We start from the raw sequence: 13348 nt of genomic DNA on the forward strand, positions 1-13348 counted from the left end.
AAAATTATGCTTCCATTTCTTTATGTTCATAAAAATAACTGATCCCGCAACTCAAAAAGTTAACGCAACATAGTGCAACCCAAAATGCTCCAATTTTTTCACAGTAGAATTGAAATGCAACACTGTATCCAATTTGACAATTGAAAAGTAGTAACAGTAGCGGCAGTGCGACTTGGAAAAAGATGTAAATTTTCTTAAGGCGATAATTTGAGGAAAATACCTACAAATAAGTGTGAAAACTAGTGAAAAGTGTGCCTCGCACTTTGGTTATCATCTTTCGAAAGGAAAATCATAAATTTTGTTGCATAAAAACAAAGGAAAGCTTGTGGAAAAGTAATCGGCAAAGTCCACAAGAGGAATTTGGCGAATTTGCATTGTACACTCATTCTGATTTTACCACACAACCTCAACGTTACCTTGTCCTCCGTTGTCTTCGTTTAATTGTATTGTGTGTTCCCCTATTTGCTTTTGCCTTTGGTTCGGAATTTTATCGTCTTCATCAAAGCAGCACAGCATTAGCAATTGTAAAGATATAGGAGGTGAAAAAAGCATTTGCTCATAAGATTTTAAAAGTGTCCACAATTGAAAACAATAAAGAAACAAAATACCAAAAAGCGAGCGGAAGAACGGCTGGCGTAAATAAAAGCTTCGAAAAGATAGTGAATCGTGAAAGCATCTGAAAAAGAAGTTGATTCCAAAGAAGTAAAGAGGATAGGTAAAGGTAAAGACTAGAAAAAGAACAGTTTGTGCGGGGTGTTAGAGACCGCCTGCTCGAGTGCCAAAGTGGAAGGAAAGCAATAAGAAAGAAGAAGAGCAGAACTGAAAGGGTGCAAAAATAAGACATAATTTTGACAGGTAAGAATGTAAGGAACATAAGAGAGTCACATTTTACGAATTTTCATTTCCCTTCATCATCTGCTCAGTGTGAGAATGATTGGAAAATTGAAAAATAAATAATATTTTTTTCACGTTCACTTTCATGTCTGACGTATTGACTAGTGACTTTTTTATTTGTTCATTTCCGATTCTTAGTGAAAGATTTTGTAAAAGGTCGCGTTGTAGCCAAAGACTCATCATCATAGCACAGCGACGACGAAGTGTGTAAAAGAAAAAGTGCGGTTGCGGGGCGCTGTAAAATTGAATTTAAAGCGTAATTGTGACGAGAAAATGGAAATCGAGCCCGACCAATCGATAGAGGCAATGGACACACAAGAGGTCGAAATAATCACAAGCGACCTGCAACATCAGCAACAGCAACAATTAAATAAGCTGCATTTGCCAGCAGAACAGCTGCCCAACGAGAACGGTAACGGTCCGCCGCAGCAATTACTAGCCGACAACACTTCGCCATACGCCAACGAACAGGAGATGACGTCCGTCGACGATCCCAAGGACGATCAGTTTCGTTCTGAAGCTACATTTTCATATACGGTGGACAATATAACGCAGCTTAAGCAACAACATCTCTCACCACCCGTATATGTACGCATGTTGCCATGGAAAATTATGGTAATCCCAAATGAGCGAGCGTTAGGTTTCTTCCTTCAATGCAATGGCGAAAACGAATCACCTACATGGTCGTGTAACGCCATCGCTGAATTACGACTGAAATGTCACAAACCAGATGCACCACCATTTACTCGTGCGCGTATTAAGCATCTTTTTTACTCCAAAGAGAACGACTACGGTTATTCAAACTTTATTACGTGGTCAGAATTACAGGAGCCCGAAAAGTGTTACATACACAATGGCGCTATTACATTGGAGGTGCACGTTGTGGCAGATGCACCGCACGGTGTGCTTTGGGATTCCAAAAAACATACTGGTTATGTGGGACTTAAAAATCAAGGAGCAACATGTTATATGAATTCATTGCTGCAAACACTCTATTTTACTAATCAATTGCGACGTGCTGTTTACAAAATACCGACAGAGGCCGATGATAGTACCAAATCGGTCGGATTATCATTACAACGCGTTTTTCATGATCTACAATTCGGCGACCGCCCAGTAGGCACTAAAAAGCTTACCAAGTCATTCGGTTGGGAAACACTTGACTCGTTTATGCAACATGATGTACAGGAATTCTTACGAGTTCTGCTCGATAAATTAGAATCGAAAATGAAGGGTACATGTTTAGAAGGCACCATACCGGGTTTGTTTGAGGGTAAAATGTCTTCATATATAAAATGCAAGAATGTTGATTATAACAGTACACGTTACGAAACCTTCTACGACATACAGTTGAACATAAAGGATAAAAACAATATCTACGATTCTTTCAAGGATTATATAGCATCTGAAACACTTGAGGGTGATAATAAGTACGATGCGGGTGTGCATGGCCTCCAGGTGAGTTTCATTTGCTAAATAATATATACAATTTTGAAATATGCTAGTAAATAATGAAAATGTAGGAAACAATTTAAAGTGAATTCCAGTTGGATGAAATGTTGATTGTTTAGATTGTTTTAGTTTAGATTTTTTTGATCTTCTTTAAGTTGCTATAGCTTTATTATTATTATTATTATTTAATATTATTATTATTATTAGTATTATTATTTTAATAAAAGTAGATATATTGACTATATTGTTGATAATTGTACCAACTTTTACCTTTGTTCGATGTAGGAGGCAAGCAAGGGAGTTATCTTCACGGCTTTTCCGCCCGTGTTGCATTTGCATTTAATGCGTTTCCAATATGATCCCATAACAGATAGTTCCATCAAATATAACGATCGTTTCGAGTTTTACGATCGCATAAACTTAGACGAATATTTGGCTGAGAAGGAGAAGACACCAGCCGAGTATGTTTTGCATGCAGTGCTTGTACATTCGGGTGACAACCATGGTGGCCACTATGTGGTATTCATTAATCCGAAAGCGGACGGAAAATGGTTCAAATTCGATGATGATGTCGTCTCCAGTTGTCGTCGGGTCGAAGCCATTGAACAGAATTATGGAGGAAATGATGATGAAATCTCGTTCCATGCAAAATGCAGCAACGCTTATATGTTAGTCTACATACGTAAATCCGAATTGGAACGCGTACTCAGCGATATACCCGAAAATGAAATACCCAGTGAATTAGTGGAACGTTTAGAACTGGAGAAACGTATCGAAATGGCACGTCGTAAGGAGCGCAGCGAGGCAAACTTATATGTATCCATACATGTTATCCTAGAAGAATACTTTGAGGCGCAACAGAAGCGGCGACTATTTGATTTGGATAAAGTGCATCAACGTCTATTCAAGTTAAAACAAACACAAACTGTCGAAGAGATGATGGACGCGTTCGTGAAGTCATTTGGCGTGCCCAAAGATCGTATGCGCCTCTGGATTCTGTTTGCGACACAATCGCAAAAATTTCTGTACTTTGATTTCCAACGAGAGGGTTTGAGTCCAATTGAGCAAGTCGCTTCTGCACAGAAACCATGGGTGATCTTCATAGAGTTGGCGTCACCGCTTGTACCTGGCCGCCCGTTGCCACCGTTCAATCCCAAACAAGAAGTGCTGCTTTTCTTTAAGTATTATGATGCATGTAATAAGCGTTTAAATTATATTGGCTGCTCACAACAGCCACGTAGTCGGCGTTTAAGCGAAATTGTCACGGAGGTGAATACGCACTTGGGCTTTGAGCCAGACACCGAATTAACGGTATTCGATGAATGTCACGACAAAAAAATTACCAATATCAATGAACCACTAGAGAATGTGCTTTACCTGCATCCGGACAATCTGCAGGGTAATATATTAATATTCGAAAAGGAACATATTGACATCAAACTAGATTTGCCTACCGTCGAAGATTATTTCTTGGATTTGGTGTATAGAGTGGAAATCACGTTCTGTGATAAATGCAATCCCAATGAACCGGAAATCGTACTAGAACTTTCCAACCGTTACAATTACGATCAAATGGCAAAAGCGGTCGCAGAGCGACTCAATACCGATCCAAACAAATTGCAGTTCTTTATGTGTGTCAGTAGTTACAAAGAGACACCCGGCAATGCCGTTCCATACACGTTCAAGGTGAGTGCATAGCAGCAAGAAATTTAATTTATTTAAAATACAGTTCGTAGAAGTTGGAGAAATTATTTCAGATCCTTGTTGTGCTTATATTCCCTTATACTAGTTTGTTTGGTAGTTTTAATGGTGTAAGACTAAATACTAGTATCCGACCGATGCCCAATTTTTGGCCGATATCGATTAATCGGCTAGTTGACAAAGAATCGGCCGATGCCGATGCCAATTTATTAAAAAAAAAATCAAAATATTTCAAGTCATCGTGTTTAAGATACGATGGAGGAAAGTTTACGCTTTTAAAGTTTCAAGTCGGTCACTCAGCACACCACACATCTCGCTCTTATAACTGCTGTTTCTTTAAAACGATTTCGTATAAAAAAAAAACGATTTTCTTCCGTATTCTCATCGTTCGGACCATGTCATATATCATTTAAGGGGGAAAAATAAAAATTCTGACAGCATGGGTTGGAACATACATAGATATTTTTCTATTTTGCCAATTTAATTCTGTTTTAATAAAAATGCTATATTTAATTGAATTAAAAATGTAATTCCAGGGAACTGTAAAGGATCTAGTCGCATACTGCAAGCAGAGCGCAACCAAAAAGCTCTTCTATCAAAGACTGTCTCTCAGCATCCACGAACTCGACAATAAGAAACAATTCAAATGCATTTGGGTCTCAAATGATCTTAAGGAGGAAAAAGAACTAGTACTGTATCCCAATAAGAATGAGAATGTCAAAGGTCTATTGGACGAGGCTGCCAAAAAGATACAATTCGCTGAAAATAGTCGCAAGAAATTGCGATTACTAAAAGTGGCCAATCACAAAATCGCCACCATATACAAAGAAGATATGCCGCTGGAAGCGCTACAAAAGACCAACGAAACGCTGACGGCACAAAGTGCGCAGAAGACTTTCCGCATTGAGGAAGTGCCTGCCGAAGATATGCAACTGGCCGAGAATGAGATACTCGTTCCCGTGGCACATTACAGCAAAGAGATATACAATTCCTTTGGTGTGCCATTCTTGATCAAAGCGAAACATAACGAACCATATGGTGCGCTAAAACAACGCATACAAAAGCGTCTGAATGTGCCCGATAAAGAGTGGGAGAATTTCAAGTTTGCTGTCATCTCAATGGGGCATCCGAACGAGGTTAACGACAATACACCGGTCGATATGGAGATCTATCGCTCTTGGTCTAATGCACATTTGCCTTACTTTGGACTAGATCACATAAATAAATCCAGAAAGCGAACATCCTTAAATTTCTCCGAGAAAGCGATTAAGATTTACAATTAAATTAGAATATAATTGGCGAAAAACAACAAAAACATAACAAAAGATGAACTCATTGTGGGATCGATAATGTGTGCGTGCAAATAACAACAAAAACAAAAATATGTAATAATCGAGAAAATGCGAACTGCCGAATTGGAGGAAAATATGCGGAGAGAAGCATGAAAACAGCGGGTAGTATTGTAGCAGAATAATTTTAAAATGGGGCTTTATGGCTAAAAGACGAGAGACGAGTTTAAATTATAGCACGATAAACGATAAAAACAAATTGGAAACCATAACAAAAAAGTTGCTAATGTATGTCTTGTTCTTATGTTTACATATGCTGCATATACGCCGTAACAACAACAACAACAACAACACGAACATACTTACAAATAGCTGCAACCGCAATGGCAACAAAACAAAATATGTGTGCAGCCAACAACAAAGTGAAGCAAACAAGTAACCATCCGACCGACCGACCGACCGACCGACGGACTACCAAACAACCGATTTGTCAATCAGCCAACTAACCAACCAACAACAATTTTAAGCGCAAACAAGCAAGCAAAAACAAAAATATTAAAAACAAACCAGATATGGCAACAACAAGAAGCGTAGGGTGTTTGTGAATTGTTGTTTGCTTTTATAGTTTCGAATGTGTTTCAAAAGAGCTTCGCCTGCAAAATTTTCACAAAACTCACAATCACACACACTCTCACACACACACAAACAATAGAGCATAAACTATAAATGGAAATACAGAACACACTTTAACAAAACAAATAAACCGAACTTTAAAATTAAACTAAAATAAAAAATATTAAATTAAAAATGTACTACTTTAATATATATATATATAAATATGTATATGTATATTTAAAAATTAACTTAGGCGTACGAATGTAAAAGAAAAAAACTAAAATTTACGCAAAATTTTGTTATGCAAGTAGCATCTTAACAATCGACGACGGTGCTGGTGACGTTGGCTGCGTCGTTTACTGGCTGATTGGAATCGACGTAGCAAGTACGATATTGGTGGAGTGCGTTATAGTTTGCATTTTGTTTGGCGAGTATTCGGGCGCTCAATCCGCGCATATAAATTGCAGATGTTAGTTAGGTGCATTTCAGGAGCCACAACTGTCTCTGTATACCTCTACCTGATTTCATTTAGCGAATCAAAGCAATTTTACACTACCGCAACATTATTCTTGAGTAATCGCAATGCATGCGAAGTCGCTATGTAAATGTAGGCAGCAGCAGCAACAACAAAAACAACATCAACATGGAAACGCATTGAATGCAAGTAGAATAATTTGAAATATACATAAACACACACTTATATATATATTATATTAAAGAGAAAAAATAGAGATATACATAAATTGAATCTAACAAAACAAAATGTTGCGATAATGATTTTTAGATAACCCATTTAGTACATCAGTAAAAACGCCAACGCATGCATACGTAAAAAAATTCACACACGCACATATTACTTTTGCGTCAAAAGGATTTTAATAACTTCCATATCACACATAATCTGAAAGATTCTGCTCATGCTTACTGATAACAGAGTTCTTTATTCCATTAACACCAACACATCCATAAGAGAATGCTGCACAGTGATTATGCGTATGATTGATTATGAGTGGTGGGGAGGAGTTCGTACTTCTATTTGATATTGTCAGCTAAAGCCGTTTTTTTAAGTTCTGGGGCGGTTGTGTATATAATTGTAAGCAAAGCTATTTGTATGCACCGAGTATTCCGTTAATTATTGTTAATTTTTTTTATTAATACATATGTATAATCAAAATTAATTTGTTTTAATCCATGCATTTTTTTTTCTAAAGAAATCGAATACACTCGACTTTATCTCAAAGCATCTAGCTTTTAATACATATCTTGAATTTAGTGTGTTAAAATAGCTAATGTGAACTTAAGCGGAGGTAGGTATTTTAAATTTTAGTACAAATACGACATGATGTACCGTATTTTTCATTTACTTAAAAGCTTTTATTCACTGGCAAGGCAGAAAAACGCGTTTTTTGAAATCTTTTGAAAAGGCATTTTATATAAATTCAAAAAACAAAAATTCTCACTTTAATAATCGGTGATTCACTTTAAAAAAATTTTTATTCCCTTGTTTGCGTAGCGCATATTCAGAAGAACATCCGAGAAAGGTATCCAGCGATTAGGAAGATTTTTCTGGTCAAATTGATCTCACACCCAAAAATTAAAAAAAAAAAATACTAATAATTTTTACTATAGATGAATAAAGGTAATGATCTGAAAGAGTAGTAAAATTATTTTACTTTTGGCGAAAAGCTTTTTTTTGTGAAAAACATTACACTTCAGAGTTTAGAGGCTTTAAAAATCGTTATTATTACAACAATCTTTCAATTCTCCAATCTTGACCTGGCAAATAAATCTTAGAAGATCGTGTGAAAAAACCTTTTAGTGAAAAACGAGTTTATAGGTTTGAGAACCGATTACGCTAAGTTGAAAAATTCTTACAAACACGTTCATATTTTCGCATACATTTCCCGGATCAACTTCAAATTAATTTTCGGAGAATATTTTGGTTTTGAAATTTATAAATGAATATAGCCTTTTAACCAAAAAAATTTAAGATAATTTAATTACATCGTATTTCCCTTTTATAATATAAATTCTAGGCGTGTTCTCGAGACAACTTTTCTGAAGTTTCAGGTTAGCTCAAAAATTTACATTTTAGAGATATTCTTTATCGAATGTATAATTAATTATGATGCAAGTTCTTAAATGAATTAAAGCCGATCATCTAATATGTCAAAAGTTAATTGATTAGAACCATAATTTTTTTATTTTTTTTTATAACCGGTTGGATGGCAGGTTTCGTCAAACGGTAAAATATGTGAGTGTTGCAATTTCAATTAAATTATAATAAATAGTGTTTACATAATGCTGTTTTTTTATTATGTATAAACGAATGAGAGAAGACGATTTTAAGGAAGTAAACAAATAAAAATGATATACGTTTTATTTATACTGAATTTATGTTTCTCCAAAGTGACACATACTACAACCAAATTAAAAATAATTTTTAAAAGGAGCGACAACGGCAATAGAGGTATACATAACAAAGTATCATTTAAATTTATTATGCATCATATATGCATGTATGTGTATGTAAAAGTTATTGCAATCAAAACAAATAGAAAAACTTAAAAATAAATAAAGAAAGCGAAAACAACGGAATATGCCAATTCCATGTTGTTAAAAATGTTTAAGTACATTAAATTATCAAAAAACATTTTGTAGCGGTTGAAATTAAAAATTGAATTACCGCTATCGCCTGTATGACTTTCCATCGATCTTAACCTATAGCCCGATTAATCGATTTTTCGAGGATTACATCAATGCAATATAAAAGCTTTCGACGAATAAAAATCCATTGCGTTTATTTTGCGATTTACATACATACATACATACCAAGTCCGCATATTCAAAGGGTTCAAAAACAAACAAATTTACACAGATCTAATTGCAGTCGTTTTGCTTAGTATAAAAGTATTTTTTTTTTTATTTCAAAACTACAAATACACAATATGGTATTGAACACAGCTTATTTAAAATTTTCTGCGTTTTAATATCTCCGGACGCCAATTGACCGGATGCGTCTCTTCGCTCGCCTCATTGTCTTCTTTATAAATTTTTATCGTCTTGTCTGCCTCAGCCGTGATTAAACGTGAACCAGACTGATCAAAGCACATTGCAAAGATACCGGCTTCACTGTCCATTGAGCCCGGCTGAACAGGCGCCTGGAAACGTTGAAAATTGTAACCAGTACGCCAGTCCCAGAAGAACATTGTACCGTTGTCACCACCCGAAACCAACACACCATCCGCATTTACAGCCATGCAATTAACAATGGCATTGTGACCGGATATATTTTGCACAAAATTACCTTCAGGGCAGCGCCATTGCTTAATATTGTCTGGCGATGCTGAGGCGAACATATAAAGCGTTGGATGTAAGACGATACTACGCACAGATTTCTTATGGTTCGTTAATGTGCAAACACTTTTGCCAGCAGCCAAATCCCATAAACGTACTGTAGAATCATGTGAGCCGGTTATAATTTGCGGATTAGTTGCTTGCGCAACCACACTTGCAACTGTATTAGTGTGCCCAGTTAGTGTGTGTATATTGGCTTTAGTACGCATATCCCAAATGCGTGCTGTGGAGTCACGACCGCATGTGGCTAGAACATCGATTGTTGGATGTAGCGCCATGGAATACACAGCAGATAAATGACCATGATAATGTCGAATAACTTTATTATATTCGAGATCCCAACATTTGACTTGACGATCTTCACCACAACTGAAGAGGTAGGGATGTTTCGCACTCACTGCTAAGCCGCGAACGGTGCTCACATGTCCGGTGAGTGAGAGTTTCAATTTACCACTGGCTAAATCCCAAATTTTTATTACACGATCACCAGCACCCGTTGCAAACCACTCATTACCAGGTTCTACAGCTATGCAGCGCACCCAGCCCAAGTGACCTATGCAAAGGAGTACAATATACAATTATAAAAAATAGTTGTTGAAATTCGCTAATTAACTATATTTACCAGAAATAACTCGTGACAATTTCCATGGCGCATGCCAGGTAGGTTTCGGAATAGTAGGTGCCTTTTTGGGTATTAATTGTACATTACTGCCCGTTGTACCGGTGCGCGCCCCTGATGCGGCCACAAGTGATGTGTTGCCATTTGCATGTTCCACCCCACCAGTTGCAGTTTTCTCTGTTATTGCTAGCAAGCCGTTATTGTGCTCCCCAGCCAAGCTGCCGTCTGTGATGGCAAGTGTACGTTCTGGTCCCTCTAATGCGCCACCAGGTGCAGAGGCAGCTAATTTTTTTGCTTCAGCGACTTTAGAGACACGATCAAAAACCAGACCATACGTATCCTTTGCTTTAATGGATTTCCGAATATTTAATCTGAAAATTTTATTTATAAAAATCTGCTAAGCTGAGTTTAATTTACTCACAGTTTTTCGTCGATTTCAGGCAATGCGCTCTGATTGGATACAAACATGTCGTGTGTGCGCTTTAACGAACGAAATATAAGCGTATGTACGCTGTGACGCTGCACCTCTTCCATTTTATAATTGTTATGCTCTTATATGTGAAATGAGTTTACACCTATTAATTTTAGTTAAATTAAAAGTTCGCCTGTTTTCAATCAATGCATCGCATGGATAAAATAATAAACAGAAGCAAAATATATATAAAAAAATAAACCCACACAGGGTTGTATTTTTTATATGTCGAAACTTTAACCCTGGTGTGGTACATAGTAAAACTAACTTAATAAAAAAATAAATTCATAAAATAAAATAAAATGTTATAATATTATATAAACTATGAAAAATACGTTTTTTAAGAAAAATTCATAATATTATTATTTGTGATTTAAATTTTTTCCTTAATAATCATCATATTCGTTGAAAACAATTCAATATAAGTTGAATTTTAAATGAAAAAGTCTATAAAAAGTCTTTTAAAACATACAAAGTTCAAATACTCAAAAAATAAATAAATACGCTTTTGTAAAGTGCTCCCATGACAATTGATTCGGATTGGACCGAATCAATGAGGATTCATATTCGGTCTAGTTTTGTCACCTAGCTCTTTAACACAAATCTGCTTAGAAAACGTGCTAACTTGCTACAAGATAAACAACATTCTGTGCTTTTTTAAATATATATATTTTTTTAAACGATTTTTGTGGTCTTTTCTATTAATTGGCTGGCACAGGTGAAGCTGGTGCCGCATTACTCGACGATGTACCTACTGAGGCCGAAGGTGCTGATGATGACAACGACGACGATGTGGACGAAGAAGCTGAAGACGTACCCGCTGCAGCTGAGCTATTATCTTGGGAGGAACCCTCGAAAAATTTCTCAATCTTAAATGGAGCAAAAAAGGAATATAAATTAGTTGCATTTCCTTAAGCTAGTTGCATATTACTCACCATTTTCTTTATGTAATTGCATAAGGACTTGTTGTTTGAAGTTGAAATGACATTTTCCACTCTATACGGTGGAGAAACAGTGACTTCGTTAAATATTTGTATGTTGGTACCTTGCCAGGATACTTCATTCGACTATAAGTAAATTTTAAGGGATAAAATTATTCATTTAAATTGAATACAATATAGTAAGGTTATGTTATTTACCTTAAACTGCTTTGCAATTGTTCTGTACAATTCCTGTGCTTCTAAACTAACATCCGCATTTCTTGACTTAAGATAAGTTTGTCGTTGCTGCACTGTATTGCGAAGTCGAATTTTTATCTACAAAAGAAAAAGAAATAATATGAACATTATTCTTTTTTATTTATTGTTAGTTTTTTATATTATACTTGTTCCAAGTTCAGCTTTTGTGGATCTTCAACAAAGTTGCCATTGCACTCCTTAATCACTTTTACATTGCTGCATAGCGACAAATTCAGGACGTAAACATCATTTAGTTGCTCTGAGTTTTTCGAACGACATTCTATATAAATAATATTGAAATTAAGGAAAACCTTACCTCTATTTACAAAACTACCGTGAAAATAAACAATTTACAAAAAATTTTAAAATTTCCACCAACATCAACAAGTATTTGAAACTTTTGAATCTTCACTCACTATTCATTTACTCGATCGTATTACTTAATCTACTAATGCCGTATACAATAATATGATGTAATGGAATTGTTTTTGGATTCATCACTATTCAAATATTGAATAATTAATATAAGTTTTATTTACCTTTCGCGCTCAGGCATAGAATTGAACACCTGTTTATATTGTCAACTATTAACATATGTACCACTACTACCATCATACTTAATTAGTGTTCATTGGCTCAAAAGTCAATACGGATGATTGACCTCAGTATTGTTACTCGTATTGCAGCTTTCTCCAACTTATCGCAAATTCGCTTATATTATACATGAACCTGAACCAATGGAGCCATTTTTCAAAAACTACACTCCACCTTATCTAATAGAACTTATGTATATTATAACTACTTTTCAACAATAATCATATATTTCCTAAGGTCACCATAGTTCAATTTCAAAATCATACCAAACATATGTTTGCTAACTCAACTTAACAAAAATTGTTACTCTCTCATTAATTTTATGATATTCTGCTTTGAATGTTTTGTTTTTGAAAAGGATACTTAAAATGAGCATTTTTGTGTTATGATCAAATGCTAGTACTTCGCCTTCCACTTCCTCGTTGAAACAGGTCGTGCACAGCACAGATGATCCAATCGTGAAGCAATCATTTACCGCAGCCATTTTTAATGAAAGCCGCCACACAACTTAATGATGATATCGCGAATTTAGGTGAATTATGATATCGCTAATCAAATTAACGGTGCTGATGTTTATCGTTTACTTTCGAATTGTAAGTCGCCACAATTATAAACAATCAGTAAAAGCGTTTACCAATGCAACAAAATGCGGTCGTGTCTCTTTTATCGCTCTTTGCTAGAGCTCCGTGCATACGTTGACTTGTGGAAGTATTTATATTGTTGTTTTCGTTTCGGGTTTAAGATTTTTGGTCACTTGCTTTCAATAACATTTAAGCATCAATTCACAATTGGGTAGAAGGTGCTAACTGTGCCCGTAACTCTCCGTGATTCTTTTTGTAACAATTATTATATACTTTTACTGACTCCACTGCTGTTGCCGCTGTTCGATCACTTTTCCCCTATTTACTTATGTAGTAATTTTCTGTGTTCTTCCTTTGCCTATCATTTATTTTTATTGCTCACATATGTACTATGCGCAACTTTGCTATTTGCAAGTTAAATGCAATTTGCAATAATATATGCGAAAGTAATTACGTTTTTTCACACAGTGAAAAATAATAATAAACGGCGTATGCAGACGTTATCCAAAAATTTTTTGGTTAAAGCTCTAAAAAACGAGCGGAGCGAAAGGAAGGAGATGGCAAGTTGAAAAAACACAATCCAAGTTTCTCTTCGT

The 13348-nt window shown here is 35.7% G+C and overlaps 3 protein-coding genes across 3 annotated transcripts; 1 reads left to right on the forward strand and 2 right to left on the reverse strand.

The window, feature by feature from the left end:
- The first annotated feature begins 160 nt into the window (after positions 1 to 160).
- Positions 161 to 6117, forward strand: LOC120775956 (ubiquitin carboxyl-terminal hydrolase 7). Its single transcript, XM_040106368.1, has 4 exons — positions 161 to 855; positions 1033 to 2352; positions 2632 to 4032; positions 4584 to 6117. The coding sequence occupies exons 2-4, from the start codon at positions 1168 to 1170 to the stop codon at positions 5328 to 5330; spliced, it is 3333 nt and encodes a 1110-aa protein (XP_039962302.1). The 5' UTR covers positions 161 to 855; positions 1033 to 1167; the 3' UTR covers positions 5331 to 6117.
- A 2709-nt stretch (positions 6118 to 8826) lies between these two features.
- Positions 8827 to 10566, reverse strand: LOC120775957 (pleiotropic regulator 1). The gene is made up of 3 exons (XM_040106369.1): positions 10349 to 10566; positions 9931 to 10298; positions 8827 to 9861 (listed from the first exon to the last, which is right to left on the reverse strand). Exons 1-3 carry the CDS (start codon positions 10459 to 10461, stop codon positions 8921 to 8923), a joined length of 1422 nt encoding a protein of 473 aa, XP_039962303.1. The 5' UTR covers positions 10462 to 10566; the 3' UTR covers positions 8827 to 8920.
- A 483-nt stretch (positions 10567 to 11049) lies between these two features.
- Positions 11050 to 13307, reverse strand: LOC120773897 (LSM12 homolog A). The gene is made up of 5 exons (XM_040103073.1): positions 12535 to 13307; positions 11724 to 11857; positions 11539 to 11655; positions 11335 to 11466; positions 11050 to 11268 (listed from the first exon to the last, which is right to left on the reverse strand). Exons 1-5 carry the CDS (start codon positions 12653 to 12655, stop codon positions 11101 to 11103), a joined length of 672 nt encoding a protein of 223 aa, XP_039959007.1. The 5' UTR covers positions 12656 to 13307; the 3' UTR covers positions 11050 to 11100.
- Positions 13308 to 13348: the final 41 nt, after the last annotated feature.

The sequence above is a fragment of the Bactrocera tryoni genome, chromosome 4, assembly GCF_016617805.1.
Source record: "Bactrocera tryoni isolate S06 chromosome 4, CSIRO_BtryS06_freeze2, whole genome shotgun sequence".
In the NCBI taxonomy this organism is placed as follows: domain Eukaryota; kingdom Metazoa; phylum Arthropoda; class Insecta; order Diptera; family Tephritidae; genus Bactrocera; species Bactrocera tryoni.